This window comes from Neltuma alba, unplaced genomic scaffold (assembly GCF_004799145.2).
Source record: "Neltuma alba isolate B1F8T4 unplaced genomic scaffold, ASM479914v2 tig00011813_pilon, whole genome shotgun sequence".
Taxonomy (NCBI): domain Eukaryota; kingdom Viridiplantae; phylum Streptophyta; class Magnoliopsida; order Fabales; family Fabaceae; genus Neltuma; species Neltuma alba.
The window spans coordinates 28,788-45,466 of NW_021636428.1; the positions used below are offsets into that span (position 1 = coordinate 28,788).

Here is a 16,679-nt window from a genome sequence, read left to right on the forward strand (position 1 = left end):
GACTATATTAGGAAAAAATAAGAGACAAAGTGGACTGGGGTTTTATATTTATGACCAAAATAAAAGCGAAACAAGTTCTTATGTTAAGGATCGGAGGTAATAATATAGATTTTTTATAATATAGATTTGACATAGTTAAAAATGTCTTGTAATAATAATGAATAGAGGAGGATTATCCTATAAATTAATTAATTGTGCCAGTCTATGACTTAATTCATTAGTTTGTATGTATTAGCCTTGTAAAACTAAAGTTTCCATCAAGTTGCTTATGATCTAACCTAAGTTATAATCATAGATATGGTTAATAAGTAAGAGAGTAATTTACATGTAGAGATAATTATCTAACCAATTTTATATCCCGCAAATTTTGATTTCAATTAGCCGTGCACTAATCTAAACATACCATTTGTAATTTTGGAATTAAGAGCTTGAAACAATAAACATAGAGTCAACGCTATGTTTGTGGCGACAGTAACGTTATTGCTTCTACATAAAGTTAAAACAATAATTCACAGTAAATATTTTGACAAGTTAAATCAATATTCAATATAGGTGGTGTTTGAGATAAACGTGATTAAATAAAAATAACACATTTTGATTACTACGTTTGGTCCTAATTATAAGATCTCATTTGTAAACTATAGATGAGGTTTATAAACTACAAATAAAGTATTATAAATAGGATTGGAAGTAGTAATAATTATACTTTTGTAGTAAGTAATAAATGTTGATCTACCAGTCCATAGACCAAAATTGAAGACAACGAGGTGACCTCCTCAAATATAACGTATTTTGATTTAGATTCTAATGATATACTACTTCCGGTTTTTAATATAGGACCTCATTTGATTTTTATTTTGGTCCTAAATATAAGACCCTAATCTATTTTGTCTCTAATATTTGTGTATTTTTTTCAAGATAGTCCTTCTAACAATAGTAGTTATAGCTAATACATTTGATTAGCAATGATATTTTTAGGAAAGACACACTTATTTATGACAAATAATAACTTAACTCTTTTTTTTAATTTCCTCAAATTAGCCAACTGGTTTTTATAATTAAGACCGGAGGTAGTATACTGTTTGCATTGTGGAAAAATTAAAGGCATGATTAGCATAAAAAACAAGATAAAACATCACACAATAATATATATTTTTTCCACGTCAGTGTCACCAAAACCTTCTGACAAGCGGCGTGCGTTAATTGCTGGTAAAAATAAAATTCAGGCCCAAAAAAAATCTTTAAAATAAAATTAAATATACTCTTCTGGTCCCAATATAAGAGTTAATTAAAAATAAAATTTAGTTCTAAATACATAATGTCAATTTACTTTATTTCTTACACTTTTTTTTTCCAAATTCATTTACCTGAGTTATAAATTACTGTATAATATAATACTATACAGGATTACAGAAATATTTTAAAAAGATTATGTCCTATTTATTATAATTAATTAATTTATTTGACTTCCTTAATATACTTATATAAAAAGAAACATAAAAAATACATTTTTTTTTCAAATCTAGTGTCTGGTTTTTTTTGGCCACCAAATATGGTGTCTGATATCCGACAATATTATGTCAAATATATAATTCTTACATCGCACAAAATAAACAAAGAGGATTATTGATCAACTTAGAATGTTAGTCTATATAAGAATTGACTATTGTTTTTTCTAAAGTCGATAAAAACTCACCCCAAATCATGATACATTAAGCAAATGATTCTCTCTCTCTCTCTCTCTCTCTCTCTCTATATATATATAATATATATATATCAAAAGACGACATTATAGTAAGAGATGTATAATACGAGGTGCATCTTTATAAAGCAAGTTGAGACAAGAGAAGAGGAAGATAGGAAGATTGGATAATAAACAAAGCATATATCGTCCAATTCAAAATGCATATTCTCCGACATATCCAAGTGAGTGATGAGCAACATTTGTCCCATCATCACTTTGTGTGGATTAGGGTATTTGATGTCTTTTATCACACACAACAACCTCTCTACCTGTAATTCGTTTAATTTGCTTGCCTAAATATTGTTGAACCAACAGATAAGATCACTCAGACTCATAGGCATCTTAAAAAGCTGGTGATGAAGCTAATCCACAATCCCATTATCTCTTCAAGGATTGCTAATTTACCATTACTTCAGGATAAGGATGTCTGCTTACCTAAATAAAAGGATAAGGATGTTTACAGCATATTAAATTTTTTGAGGGAGAAAAATCCCTCATCATTAGTTTTTTGACCCCCCCTTTTTCCTAAAATAATAGTTTTTAGCAAAATAATAGAGTGCATAGTTATTTTTAAAATTTTTTTTTATCCTTACATTGTCAGATGAACACAAGCTAGGCTTACTTTATATTTATGTGGAGGAACCATGACGAAGAATTTAGAAATAAGTTCGACCCTTAACAAAGGCTCATTAGTCATTCCCCATGTTTGATTTGTAGCACCATGTTTTGTAGCATAAGGAAGAGACAGTAAAGCAGAGCTGTGCAAAACGAGACATAGAGAACTTATGAATGTCTATATGTATATATACACAAGACATAGGCTAAAAGGGTATTTGGATGAAAACCAAACCATAGTTTTAAAAGTGATTTTATGATATACAAAGTAAATATGTGAGAGAATTTGTCTTGATTTATGAAAAAGTGCCTTTAAAAAGTATTTTTGGAGATATCCAAACACCCCCTTATAAGTTGATGGAATTTGGCTTTTTCCAAAACTTAAGTATCAACTATATACTCCTCCTATGCTTAATATATGACTTAATTTAAAAATTGATAGTGATCCTATAATTTTTTTCTCAAATTAACTCTATTAATATTTTTTCGACAATAATCAAGTAAAAGATGAAGAAGATTAAGAAAAATGATTAGGATAATTTAGAAAAATATATCATATTAGCTAATTTAACTAATATCATTAATCTACTTAAATTAATTAATTAGGTCATATATTAAATATTGAAGGAGTACTAGTATTATTTATGATTTATAACTAGAATGATTTGTTATGAATTTTATATTGGTATATCAATGATATATTAATTCAATGATTTACTTGTTAAATCATCAAAACTTCAGGCTCTCGTATCTTCCAGCTATCAAAGAAACCAAATATTCAAGCAATTAACGTTGCTACTAGAAGGATACAGTCAATTTAGACCTATTTCAAATTACTAAATTACATCCACACTTCAACAAGAGATTCTAACCCAAACCTTGTGTATATACATCCGCCTCAATAACTTTGAAATTTGAATAATTTGATTAGCTTGAAAAAATGCTAAATAGCAAATTTTGATTGCCTAGAAATTTTGACTATAAAATAGATACACCAAATTATGTACGAGAGGACCTTACAGTCCAAACCAGCTAACTTGTAGGACTTAACTAGCACCTTTCTGGTAATCCTTAATACAGAAAGGCAGGCTGAAACTATCCCATTTCCTTGCGATCTGGAAAGCTGTTTGTCACTTTTCTAACTGTAGCATGCTTCAGATTCATCCTCGTCATACAATTTTTCATCATCATCATCTTCGTCTTCATCCTCATCTTCATATAAAAGATAATTTCGATGCTGGCTCTTTAAGCGTATTTGAAATCGGTCTCTGATTGCAGTTCCCTAGTTTATAGGCAAGACAATAAAATGAGATTTCATAAAAAGGAATTATCTAAGTAGTAATGAAGAAATCATACAAAAAAACGAGTTATTTTACACAGTAAGTAGCCTTATAAAGAGATAGGAGAAAGAGTCAACCATCTTGTGGCAACCCTCTTCAAACATTTCCAGAAATCCGGCAATCAGTCGATCAGCATTTTCAATCCATTCATCACGGTGCATTCCAGCAGTTTTTGCTACCGTTTGTATCTACAATTAAGAAAGAAATAAAATTCTATCTTATGTTGCAGCAGGAAAAAGATGTTATAAACTCTGCACATGCATTAAACAACTTAAGGACATGGACATTGTGGCATAAAAAATTCAGAATTTCCAAGCAGTCAAGTATTAAGTTATGCCTAATAAAATTATCTGTCCTGCAATACAGTAAAGGTCAAAACTTTTATGCATCATATTGGGTCAACAACTTTGGGCTACGCTTGACCCAGTCTTCATGATCTCAAGATACTTCAACTCCACAGGTCTGTTCTTGGTAGGAGCAGAATCCCTTGTTACAAATAGCCAAGGAAACCAATGTCACAGCTTGCTTTGTTGGATTGAGTCAAATGGCCCATGTTCATAACTGTTTAGTAGTTTTAACACTAAAAACTGGTTGGTCTGTTGACCTGCCCAGATTATTCCAGTTGTTAACTGGTCTAAGCAATTTTCAACCAATTGTTGGCTGGTTTTAAGGATTAACTGAAGCAGTATGGACGTATTGTGGCCAGTTTGATGGTTCCTTTGTCTAACTGTTTTGCACACATTGGCTAATGACGCGAAGACAGAGAAAAATCAACAAAATTACCTTCTCTCCCACTTTCTCTTGCTGTCTCTTCACTTTCTCGCGCAGCCTTTTAAGTCCCATGTTCATTCTAAGTCTCTTCTCCTGCAGGCAGTGGATAAAGTAACACAAAATTGTCATCTTACAATGAAGGCATTAATTAACCAACTGACAAATAACAAACAGAATAACATCAGCGAGAAATAGGTTCCAATGAAGGACAGACCTTCACATAGCTGACACCTAGATCCCTTCTTGAATAACCACGGTCCAAATTGCGAATGATGTACTGGTTGTAATCTTTGATAATTCTCATGATAATATCCGAAGTAGAAATCCCCTCAGTTCGCTTTGTTTCCTTAAATTTTCCAACTGACTTAACCTATGTATTACAAGGAATAAATACATAAAAGATAACCAGGGTCAGTCACAAGGTTTGAGAAATTTATACAGCTGCTACATGAGCAGTACTAGCTCAATGAAACGATCAAAGCTAAACAAATTCCTAGATAGGCATGTGATTCAGTTTTAACTAAAACTTACAAATTCATAGACATCCTTTCCAGCTCCACTTGCATCAGCATAACTAAGGTAATAGAATGGGAAAAAGGAAAATTAACGCATTGAAGAATGAGTGAGAACTTGAAGATAATGGTACAGTACAAAATACCGTTAAGATTTAAAATGCAAGGAGAAAACCGCCACACAGAAAAAGGCCTCACCAAACAACATATAAAATGGAAGTTTAATACACTTTTTAGAAACTTGTCGTTCTTAACCGATAGGATCGTGGGGTTCAAATGCCAAGTAACATCAAATAGTCCACAGCTGATGAACTAAGTGCAAAAAATCTCTCTTTTTCATCCTTTGCAAACCATAGACCATCCATTTTTTCATGGCACCCAACAATCCTCAACAATCATCTGACATGAATCTTGAACCTTTTTTTTTTTTTTTGGGTAAATTTTGCTTACATGAATTCCATCTTTTCTTTCAGGAAAATAAAATCCAGCATCCCTTTTTTCTACTTAAAAGAGCAATACTTCGAAAACCATTAAATTACAAAAACAATCTAGTTCCAGTGCCAAAGTTGACAAAATTAAAATGTATTTGAAAACCCTAAGCTTTCGATAAAGCTGCTGCAAGAAGGTTCCCCGCCCATCAACTTTAAACGTGTACTGCTCCACTGTTGATAATTTTTCATCCATAAGTCCCCTTGAATCATGATAAGTTTACAAATGAAAGCAGTTAGCTCGGGGTTGATTATACTTACGGAAGAGAATCATGTGCCACATAGTCGATTTGATGCTTGTCTAGGAATTCCTGTGTGATTATCCAAGGCGCATCAGGAATAACTTCGTCAACCCACCTGCATCGAGTACAATGCAGCAGGTTCAAGCAACACTTGCATGTGAAAAGCAGTCAAGTAAATCTGATAAGGGAAAAGTCCAATATAGTGTTCTCCCAGACGAGTAAAACAGATGGACCAGAGTTTTCTACTTTTATTTAAAAGAATTCAATCGCTAGATAAATTTTTGGTGGTAATAGAAGCAAAGAAAATTTTTGATCTTTTATACCACCAAGAAAACTGTTTTTACGGTGTAAAAATGTAAAAACTGAACTCCAATTGACCATATTTCATGAGGTGCAGCAGTAGAACTCAGAGATCAGAAATGGTTTTATTCTAAATTTCTAATAGTAGCGCATTACATAAATAGGGAGTGTCGGTATAAGTAAGGTATTAGTGTTAAATGAATCATAACTAAATTCGAAGAATAAACCAACCTGCAATGTCGAAGAGACTCATAGCGTTCTTTCTCGGTCATAACAGTTTTGCCTTTATATTTGTTAGTGACCTCATCATTGCAGCATCCAACAAGGAGATAAGTGTTTGGAAACCTTAAATTAAGGAAAAAGGAAATGGATATGCATTACATGATTGCTCAAACAATATCTGTTTTATAAAAGAGAGTAATGGCCTTTAAATTTGTTAAGTGATAGAGCCATATATATGGCTTCTCCTTGGCGCTCTGCCCAAGGCCTTCTACAAGGACACACTACTTCTAATATATATATATATAATTCAGAAAATGTTAAAGTTCTTCTAAAACAAAATTTTTTACTTTAGGGTATGTGTTGAGTTTTTAATTCGTATTTCCTGGTCATTGTCCTTGAGTAATTTGTTCTTTCTTCTCTCGAAACAAATTCTTCATGGATCAAAAGAAAAATACAACCGAATGAAAACGGCAAAACAATGTAGACTAAATCAGCAGGAGAAAAAAAAATCACGACTTATCCTAGGGACTAGAGGGGGATCATAGTTTAGAGTGAAAACCTGCTTCCAACTAAAACAGAGGGTCAGTGAAAATTAAATTTAGCAGAGTCATGGACGGAGGGAATAATCAAAACAGCAAATCATGTCGTCGAACTTCGAATTCAAACTACAAGCTTTTCCGAAAAAGGCATAAAGGAAAGGAAGAGAGAAAATTACAGTTTCTTGGCTTGCTCGAGGGAACGGGCATGACCGAAGTGAAAAAAATCGTAAATTCCATCGGCGTAAACACGAACTGGTCTCTCGGCGCCACCAAAATCCGTAGGTTCAGAATCATGGTGATCCTCCATCCCTCAAATCTCTGACTCTCTGATCGATTTAGCGCCGAGCGAGCGTTAGTTTTAAAGCGCCAACTGGCTCCAACTCCAACTGTAACAATTGCCGCTATCGGATTTTGTTTCAAATTAGTCCATATTAGTAGTTTTCCAAATGGGACTTCTGTATCCGTTGCTTCGGTCGTTTAATATAATATATCTGTCTAATCCAAATATAATCTTATAACATATATCTATGTAGGGATTCCCTTTATCATTATTTGGTTGGACAATTCTTTTATCATCAAATTATCAATAATATATATATGTATATATTTTATAGAATTCAAATCTATTGTTTTTTCAAGTTGAGTGTCGGTAGTTTTTGAATTATTTTACTTTATTTTATTTACTTAAATTGAGAAGCATCAATAATCAATGAACACTTAAAAAACCATAACAATTATAAAGAATATCACAAATTTTAAAACATAACTAAATTTTAAGAAATCATAAATAAAATTATGACTTGTTAAACACAAGATTTTGAATCTGAATTTGTATGAATTTTAAAAATATTTATGAGAGATATTCTCAGTTGAATCTAACATTACTTAATCACTTAAATATAATCTAATAATACCAAACCTCAAATTCTAACATATAATCTAGAAAAATACTTAGGTAAAATTCCTTATACCTATTATATCAAATTTTTCAATTACATATGACAATGTATATTATTTTTAAAATATTAACATTTAATAGCACTTAATTATAAATCCACCTAAAAAAAATTAAAACACATGTCATGTATGATTAGAGAACTTAATGCATACAAGAAACATGGCATAATTATTTTCCTATAATCTAAGTAATTAATAATAAAAGACAAAATTATATCTAATGTTTTTCATAAGGGAGGGAGGGACTGCTTTTTGATTTTTATTTATCAGTTATATTATTAAATTTTTTACATCATATATGATTTTGTCATTTATTAATTATTTATAGGAAAAAGCCACTGAAATATAGAGTATATAGTAATTAAGATTAAGAGTAAAATTAAAATGTTGTTAAACTTGAAGATAGAAGTAATAAGATTTAATACTTTTCTCAATTTTAGTGAAACATTGTGTCTTATGTAGTTGTGTTTTATAAATAGAACTCCATGAGTGCATTAAAATCAAAATTTCAAACATTTTAAATTATTTTGGGAAGAAGAAGAAATGATACTGCTTTGAATATTTAATATAAGAATTAGTTAGATATTTAATTTGATTTTAAATATAAGAACACAATCCATTTTGTCTCCAATATTTATCTATTTTGTCTTTGAGTAATCTCTATAATAATTATGTGTTAAGGAGCTACTATTAATGATTAATTCAAATATATATGATTAATAAAACTATTTCAGAAAAAACAATATTTATGCACTATACATAATTAATTTAAATAATTTTTTAACCTTCAAATTAGTAACCATATTTTATTTTTTTAAATATTCATACGTGAGACTCCTGTGTAAAATAAAAGCGGGGGATAACAGCAGACGGGAGGAATTCTGGTGATGCCGCTGCTTGCTGCCACTTCCCATGCGCCGAGCGCCTTTTGAATTTCTGGGAGTGATGAATGTCGCAGTAGCAGGCCTGCTTGCTCCTTCTCTGACTCCTCGTCTTTCTACCTCCATTGGAAGCTCGGTATTCGTCTCTCTCTTCTCTTCGCCCCCCAACCCAAAAAAAAAAAAAAAACTTTAATTTCTTCGTCTGATTATTGTTCTAATGATTGCTTATAGTTATAGGTTACTTCAATGATTTTTTTAATGCTTATGGAGCACTTTAATTGTAGATTTCTGTTCGAGGGCAACAAAAAAGTTTGTAGATTTCCGGGTTTTTTGTTTGATCTTCACGGAAATGAGTGTTTCTTCTGGGTAATTTTATAGAATCTCGATGGCAATGGACGATACCCTCTGGAGGAGTCTAACAATTTTTTAAATCCCACTCAAGCCGGGTATAAATGGCGCTTGGTTTTGGCCTACGATGGAACCAATTATGCAGGTCTGCTTTCCCTCCCAGTTTCTGGGTTTGGAGCATTTGGTTTCTCTTTTGTGAAGGCCTTTGCAACCTTTGCGATCTTTTCTGTATCTTTCTTTCCGGTTAGCTGGTTCTAAACTCCATTGCCTTGCTGAAAACTAAATAATAAACCAGCGATTTGGTCTATGAATTGTTGTACCTATTTACTTTAGTTTTGAACCCTAATTATCTTCAAGACTGATTATATTTCAGGCTGGCAATATCAGCTGTCCCCCCCAACCATACAATGCGCTGTGGAAAACGCTTTAACTCGAGTTACCAAGCTAGATAGAAAGGATCTCTGCTTGGTTGGTTCTGGCAGGACGGATAGAGGAGTTCATGCATGGGGTCAGGTCCATCTTTATTTCTCTCGTGTAGTTTGAAACAGACTAGATTGAACTTGACTCTGTTCAGGCTAGGGTTTTGAAGAGAGAGTGCCCAAAAAGCAAAATAGTCTGTCCAAGCCCAAGTCTGATTTCACTTTTCTATTTCATCTTAAACATTATTAAAGCTACATGAACCTAAAGATTATTAAGATATCAAACATTTCTTCAGGTTAATCAAAATTAAATGGCAGGAATTATAGTTTTTCCGGACAAGATTTTCATAAAATAGTTCTCTTCTAAACATGAAAGCCTCTAGCGAAAATGTTAAACATCATTTCCTACTGGTCTGAAATGTTAAACAACATTAAAAGAGGAAAATAACAAACTTCACTCGCATTCCATTGAGGCCTAGGCTAGAAAACTGAAAATATATTCGGGTCTTAAATTTAAGGACCAAATCTATGGCCTCCATAAATTACAAGCTTAACGTTGCTGCAGGTTGCACACTTCACCACACCATTCAACTATGACAGCTTGGAAGAGATTCACGCAGCTCTGAATGGCCTTCTTCCTTCTGATATCCGAGTTAGGGAGATTAGCCCAGCATTGCCTGAATTCCACGCTCGATTCTCTGCAATAAGTAAGGTTTACCATTACAAGATATACAATGATACCATCATGGACCCATTTCAACGGCACTTTGCTTACCATAGTGCCTATAAACTCAATAGCGCTGTCATGAGAGAAGCTGCGAAATATTTTATTGGGAAGCATGACTACTCTGCCTTTGCCAATGTATCCCACAATGATCGGGTTCCAGATCCAGTGAAGGAAATATTCAGATTTGATGTGGTAGATATGGTAATAGTCGATCTCTAGTGCAAGGTTTCTGCACTTTTAGATATTATTTCAGTTCTGAAATGATAGTTTAATCCCAGTAATAACTAGGGATAATGACAGTTAAGTCCTGAAATATTAATTTGATGACAGTTAATCCTGATAAAATTTTCTGAAAAATGATTTGTAAATATTGATTTAGATAATTGCAAGTGGAAATCTCACTCAAAACTCAAATACCTAATTTGCAATTGAGACTCCAAAATTTACAACAATCTGAATCGATACTTGCAGTTCACTTTCCAGAAAGAAAATTTTGTCTGGGAGTCTGTCATTAAATTGATGTTTTGAGACCTAACTATTATTCTTCCTAATAGCTAAAATTTACATTACTATTTCTTTTAAAATTGAGACAAAAATTACCACTAGATGGTTAGTGGTAATGGAACAAATCATTGTAGTGTAAACTGTAATTTACTTATTTAGTGTTTTGCACTATAGTTACTCTGATTTTATCTTATTTTTGCTAGAATTCTTATATAGCTGGTTACTTTATATGTAGGGAGCTCTTTTGCGGCTAGAAGTTGAAGGCTCAGGTTTCTTATACAGACAAGTACGAAACATGGTAAAGAGTTTACTTAAGCCTAATCCATGTGAAGGATTATTCTGCATTTTAAATTTATTCTAATGATTCCAATTAAATGCTGGAAATTGTGTCCATGTGTTTACCATGTAGGTGGCTCTGTTGCTTCAAATCGGCAAAGAAGCAATTCCTCCTGACATTGTCCCCATGATTTTGGAATCTCGAGACCGCAAGGAGCTGGCAAAGTACGCATTGTCTACTCCACCTCATGGCCTTTGCCTTGTATCTGTCAACTACAATGAAAGTCACTTATTAATTCCACCAGGTCGCCCTGCTGGCAGTTTTGGTAGGCATCATAGTGTTACAAAATGTAAGCTTCCGTTCTATTAACAATATTCAGCAGCCTATGAAATGATGAGACTTCAAAAACGGTGCCCCATTGAATTTGCAGATATGATGCACACAATTTATCTCGTGGTCGTATCTGTGTCAATATTGATGTTTCTTGATTAGGAACAAAAGGAAGATCCCATTTGTAGGAACTACGTTTTGACGTATATTTGATTGTGCCTGGGGCCTGGAATAGGAATTTGACTTCTGGGTTTGTTTCCAAGATATAATTTCGAGTGAAGTTCCATATTTGTTTAATTCAATGAGTATAAATTTAATCATTTACTTTTAACCTTGATTTGCATTGGTATTTGGTACTTATATGCAAGAGGAATTACTTTGACTTGTTAGAAGGAACCGGGCTTGTTTGTGGAAGTTGAAATTATTCCTTCTGGTTCAAAATATAAGCTAAATTTTGTTAGTGAGACTTAATTTTTTTTATTTTATATTTTATAAGATAACATTCACTTTTATCTAATGTTTAATGAGTTTTTTTTTTTTTTCAGTTTTGTCCTCATATATTTTCCTTTTTCTTTGATTCATTTATTGTATTTTTTACTTATTTTCTTCATTAATAAGGACATATTTTGGGGAAAAAAATTACGTGCCTTACACATTTATTATTTTAAAGTGCTTTTAACTAGTTTCTTGATAAACGTAAATGGATAAAATTTAGTTTATATTTTGAATCAAAGGGAGTATTTCTAAAGTGCCTGTTGGATGAAGGCATTTTGATTTTTAATTTTGTGAGAATGTAAATAATATATTCATAAAAAGTTGAGTATGAAACATACGAAAATAAAAAACACTCCACACTTCCTCCACTCCTAAATGCAGGTTAAAGGAACCATGAGGCAGGAACGATTTTAATGGGATGACTCAATAAATTACTTCCATGACCAAACCATTTTTTAAAATCGCGGAACATACATATTTCTAACTCAAAAGATTGCCTATGGCTTATGTCTCAAAGAAACGAAGTTCTGCCATAAACTCTTGGCGATAAGGGGAATACCAAGCTACTGCTTTTGCAGAACCAAGGACTTGCAATGCATATTCAAAAGCAAGTATGGGTTCCTGCGCTTGTATAGGACATTTTGGGTTCTTCAGATCAACCGTAACTCCTGAATCAACTCTGAAACTGAGAGGACCAACAATCTGCACGATACACCATTTTTTTGTTATCAAAAGCAGCTTTAAAAATCTGTAGAACATCATGGTATTGTGTCTGATACATATTCACAGCATGATATTTTAAATTTTACGTAAAGTATTGTATATTTTCATTTAGTAGAGGGGGGAAGCCTTTTAAACACTACATAGTTAATCGTTTCACGTGTTCAACTTTTAATTGTGTCCTGTATCAATTTGAGTGCCGTGCTTACTAGTTTAGATCCACGCATAAGAGAAATTGTAACGTTAAGCAAGTTCACAGCAAAACTAAGAAAAGGATACGCGAGAGGGACAAGACAGTAATGTGCTGCTTGGTTGGGACATAAAAATTACTTTTCATCTTTGAAATTATTTTTCCAGTGCACCAAATGGTGGGCCCTAAAATAAAAATATTTGTTAAGAATATATGTTATTGCCACTAGAAACTTTTGCTTTCGAGCAATCAATCAGAAATCATAAAGAGATGAACAAGTTTCTCCAACAAGGTATCTTCAGGGCTAATTCTGTCAATTCCTAATAAGGTTCCGCCATCATGCAAAACTTATGCATATAGGAGTCTCATAATTGAAAGAAATGCAGGTACCTGCTGCTGAAGAGAAAAGGTAGCATCTGGACAAATTGCCTGAACAGCTTCCAAGGTGGGCCTCTGAGAATTGAGAAGATCTTGTGTAACACTTGTTGCAGCTGAAAGAAATTTCAAACCAGAAGGGAAGTCCAGCCGGGCCTGAAATCTGGAAAGGTCTAGAAAAAGCCTTTGGAAGTTTCCATATTGAGCCGCAAACGAAACGGATGCAAATATATCTGCCAGACAGGAGGCCTTCATTCCATAAGCCTCGAGATAAAATCCTCTGGAACCTTGTCTATCATCTTCCACTAGCGCTCTTACTGAATTCTCTCCCACAGAGGTGGTCGCAGCCACACCTGATAACAAGGAATTGAAATAACCAATAAGCTTAATGCCATAACATTTATGGCTTTATATTCATCCATGCGAGACAGCACCCCTTGCCATCGTGACTTTAGTCCTATTTCAGACAGCAGAACCCATCTCAATTACTCAGTTTAAATCCTTAATCCTCTAATAGTAGAAGAGTTAATGTTCTGATTATTAAAGATAATATATAATAGTTTCCGCACTTATTCACTGAGCAAAAGGTTGTGCGACCAAAGCACAGCAGCCGTCACCTTTTAGGCTAGGAATGTACCTATGGAAATTTCATGCGAAATAAAACAACTTACCAATAATTCCTGTGGCAGATACATGAGGGTTTGAAAGAAAAAAGTCATATGGCTGCACCAATTTCAACATTCGAGCTGTGCTTCTCCAAATGTCAACCTTCTTCTTGTAAGAAAAGGCACTCTTGATGGCCAATCCTGGAAGTAGAGTAGGAGGTGGCCCCACTACTTTGATTTTGATTATTTTCAAACTGCTCAGGTGTCCCGATATTTCGGTGCAAAGACAAATGATAACTCGCAGCAGAGTCACTGGTGGCTAAAGAAGCAAGATCAATTGCCATTGAAAACGGGACATCCCAGTAATTACCAGTCTTATCAACAAAAAGACCAGGCCAAACTGCCTCTACCATCAGGTCATGATGTGCAAACTACAACCACAAACCAATGAAATCATCGATAAGAATAAAAACCCCTTAGATAGCTCAATTCGCAAGAAAATTTAATCACAAAACAAGAAGAAATACAAAAACCAAAAGCAATAGCAAATGTAGTCTACAATATGTTAAGTGTATTGTTCAATAAAAAATCATGGTCAACAGAACATGAAAAATTTGTTCCCGACCCCAATGGAATGAATCATACTAAGCACACTATTATTCTCTTCAATGATCCAAGGAAAGCTCATAATACTAAAGAATGGAAAGGCACAATTAATCTGACAAGAAAATCAAGAACAGAACCCATAGTATAAGGATTTCATGTTAACAATCACCTTGTGATGAAGAACTGTCTTGATTCTCCGTTTATTGGTATAACCATAAGCATCTAATCCAACAAGCAAAGTGTCATCAGGCGTTAAAAGGAAATCTGTGCACAAATTTAGGGCATATAAGGATTTCTCCTGTAGGTGTTTCTGAAGGGATTTCAACCACGACGATACAGACCCATGTGATTCTCCACTGCTTTTGACAGAGGCGACAAATCTCTGCACATTGAACTGCCCTAGAAGAGTTACAAACCTGCAAAACTAGCAGGCTTAAATATCAATATATATATATATATATATATTCCATGAGGATTTTTCACAGACCATCAGTTGATAGTTAAGCAATACACAGGAAAAAATATTCACAGCATTACATAAATTAATGCAAGCCTCTACTGATTTCATTATCCAGGTTTATCTTAGTCCAATAACGCCGTTCACAAAATACTCACAGGTTAAAGTATCTTTGGAAGAATTCTCAAGCCTACTCCCATACCCAGGGTCTTTCGCCTTACCATTACTGTCTTTATATATATATATATATATATATATATATATATATAAATATCTACTCCCGAACTACGAAGCATGAACACAGAAGATTCATGTGGACAACAAAATGTTCATGAAAAAAATAGAACATGACAAGGCGAACGCACAATTTTTTCAATTCAGATAAAGAGCACTCCATAGAACTTAAAATCACATCTATAAATTCAAATTTTGGTAGAAAACAGGGTACATAGACAAGGGAATTACCAGCTATCAGAAAAAGGGATGGTGAGCACGCGCTGCAGACTCAGGCCTTGAGGTTTGGAATAGCTCGGAATAAGAGGTGCATGCATGAAGCGTTGAATGAAATCAATTTGGTTAGGTCTTGAAAGCCTTGTTCCTCTGGATATACCCAACGGAATTGGGTCTCCAGGAACCGGACAAGCCAAACCATCAAGTGTTTTGGGAGTAGAGACATCCAAATCCCAAAACCCTGCCCCATCCATAGCCCATCTTAGTTTCCTCATCTCTCTTATCTCCCAGAGTAGAGCAATTCTGACCGTGCAGAACTGTGCTGCCGCCAAAAAGAATGAGAATGCATAAGTCTGTTTCCATTCACAGGGCTTTTTGCTTTCTCACTACTGTCAATTATCCAAAATCCTAACTTGCAAACTATGAAGCATCGACACAGAATATCCACATTGACAATTAAATCTTAATAATAATAATCAATTAAAAAAAGAAAAAAGAACAAGAACAGGACTAGGCGCTCGCGCTCACAATTTCATGGAGTAATTCATAAATAATCTACAATGTAAAACTTCCCTCCACCACTATTCTTTCCTGCTCGCTTCAAAGAGCGGAGACACAAAATTCGAGAACGATTATACAGCACATAGTAATCTCAGACATTATCAGGAAGAATTTTCAGAGCGTAATCCAATACACGACCGACAATTACTAGAATTCAAAAGAGAAAAGAATAAAAGAAAGAATTTGAGTACTTGATTGACGGAGACTGATGATAGCTTGTTGTCCTACATTTGGGATTGTTAAGATGGCAGGAAAGCAAGGCGAATCATTTCAAGCTCAATTGCGGCCCAATTATATATGTGGAAGAATTAGAATGGCCGGAAGTGCTGCTTTGCGTGTACTAGCGTTGGTGAGTCGGGACTGGTGTGGGACTCGGGGGGGCATTTGGGGAAGTCAACTTTATAACTGTAGCTGAACAAAACTTATTTATTTATTTGGAAAAGGCTAAAAAAAAAGACCTAAAATAATTACCCCATCAAGATTAAGTGATTATTATTCTTCCTAAATGTGCCACAATTTAAAATTTTTTAACAAAAAATTAAGAGGGGAAAAGGAAAGAGTAATATGAGAATTTGAGAATTAAATACACCAAGAAATGCAAGGAAAAATTAACAAAATTTCTGGAAAATTTGTCAAGTTTAGTGGAAAATTTACCAAGTTTAGTAGCATTTAATGAAGGATTAAATGCTACTCTTCTATTGGACCCTGACTTGAATGACCAACACTAAGCAAGTTAAGTTCTATTCAGCTCATTCTTAGTGTCTTTCATGCCCTGAAAATCGAAGAAAGAAAAGAGAGAATTCAAAGTGATAAATCCAATTTCTCCCATTATACCTCATCAAATCCTAAATCCTAAAACTCTTTTTAAAACTCTTTTTAAAAAACAAGTGTTAATATCTTCAAGGCCTACACAGCTAGCTACGGTTTTAGATTCTTCATTGGTGAAGATTTTGATCACAAGGGGCCTAGCTCAAAATGGGGTGAATCAAAAATCAAGTAAGCAA

At 33.7% G+C, this 16,679-nt stretch overlaps 3 protein-coding genes across 4 annotated transcripts; 1 reads left to right on the top strand and 2 right to left on the bottom strand.

Moving 5' to 3' along the window:
- Nucleotides 1-3,166: 3,166 nt before the first annotated feature.
- Nucleotides 3,167-7,080, bottom strand: LOC114718137 (choline-phosphate cytidylyltransferase 2-like). Its single transcript, XM_028903397.1, has 8 exons — nucleotides 6,950-7,080; nucleotides 6,244-6,357; nucleotides 5,732-5,827; nucleotides 5,002-5,044; nucleotides 4,685-4,840; nucleotides 4,483-4,563; nucleotides 3,777-3,887; nucleotides 3,167-3,641 (listed from the first exon to the last, which is right to left on the bottom strand). Exons 1-8 carry the CDS (start codon nucleotides 7,078-7,080, stop codon nucleotides 3,498-3,500), a joined length of 876 nt encoding a protein of 291 aa, XP_028759230.1. The 3' UTR covers nucleotides 3,167-3,497.
- Nucleotides 7,081-8,662: 1,582 nt separating this feature from the next.
- On the top strand, nucleotides 8,663-11,547 carry LOC114718138 (tRNA pseudouridine synthase A 1-like). Of its 2 annotated transcripts, none has more exons than XM_028903398.1 (6): nucleotides 8,663-8,747; nucleotides 8,990-9,104; nucleotides 9,333-9,472; nucleotides 9,944-10,306; nucleotides 10,845-10,907; nucleotides 11,019-11,547. In XM_028903398.1, exons 1-6 carry the CDS (start codon nucleotides 8,676-8,678, stop codon nucleotides 11,253-11,255), a joined length of 990 nt encoding a protein of 329 aa, XP_028759231.1. In that variant the 5' UTR covers nucleotides 8,663-8,675; the 3' UTR covers nucleotides 11,256-11,547. The 2 variants fall into 2 exon arrangements, with proteins under 2 accessions (XP_028759231.1, XP_028759232.1); XM_028903399.1 differs by having other exon boundaries at nucleotides 10,845-10,895.
- A 571-nt stretch (nucleotides 11,548-12,118) lies between these two features.
- LOC114718133 (protein TRIGALACTOSYLDIACYLGLYCEROL 4, chloroplastic-like) lies at nucleotides 12,119-15,988 on the bottom strand. Its single transcript, XM_028903393.1, is given in 7 exon segments — nucleotides 12,119-12,413; nucleotides 13,012-13,349; nucleotides 13,668-13,824; nucleotides 13,826-14,032; nucleotides 14,377-14,623; nucleotides 15,130-15,436; nucleotides 15,867-15,988. Coding segments are annotated over 6 exon segments (1,407 nt in total). The 5' UTR covers nucleotides 15,390-15,436; nucleotides 15,867-15,988; the 3' UTR covers nucleotides 12,119-12,215.
- Between the last annotated feature and the right edge of the window lie 691 nt (nucleotides 15,989-16,679).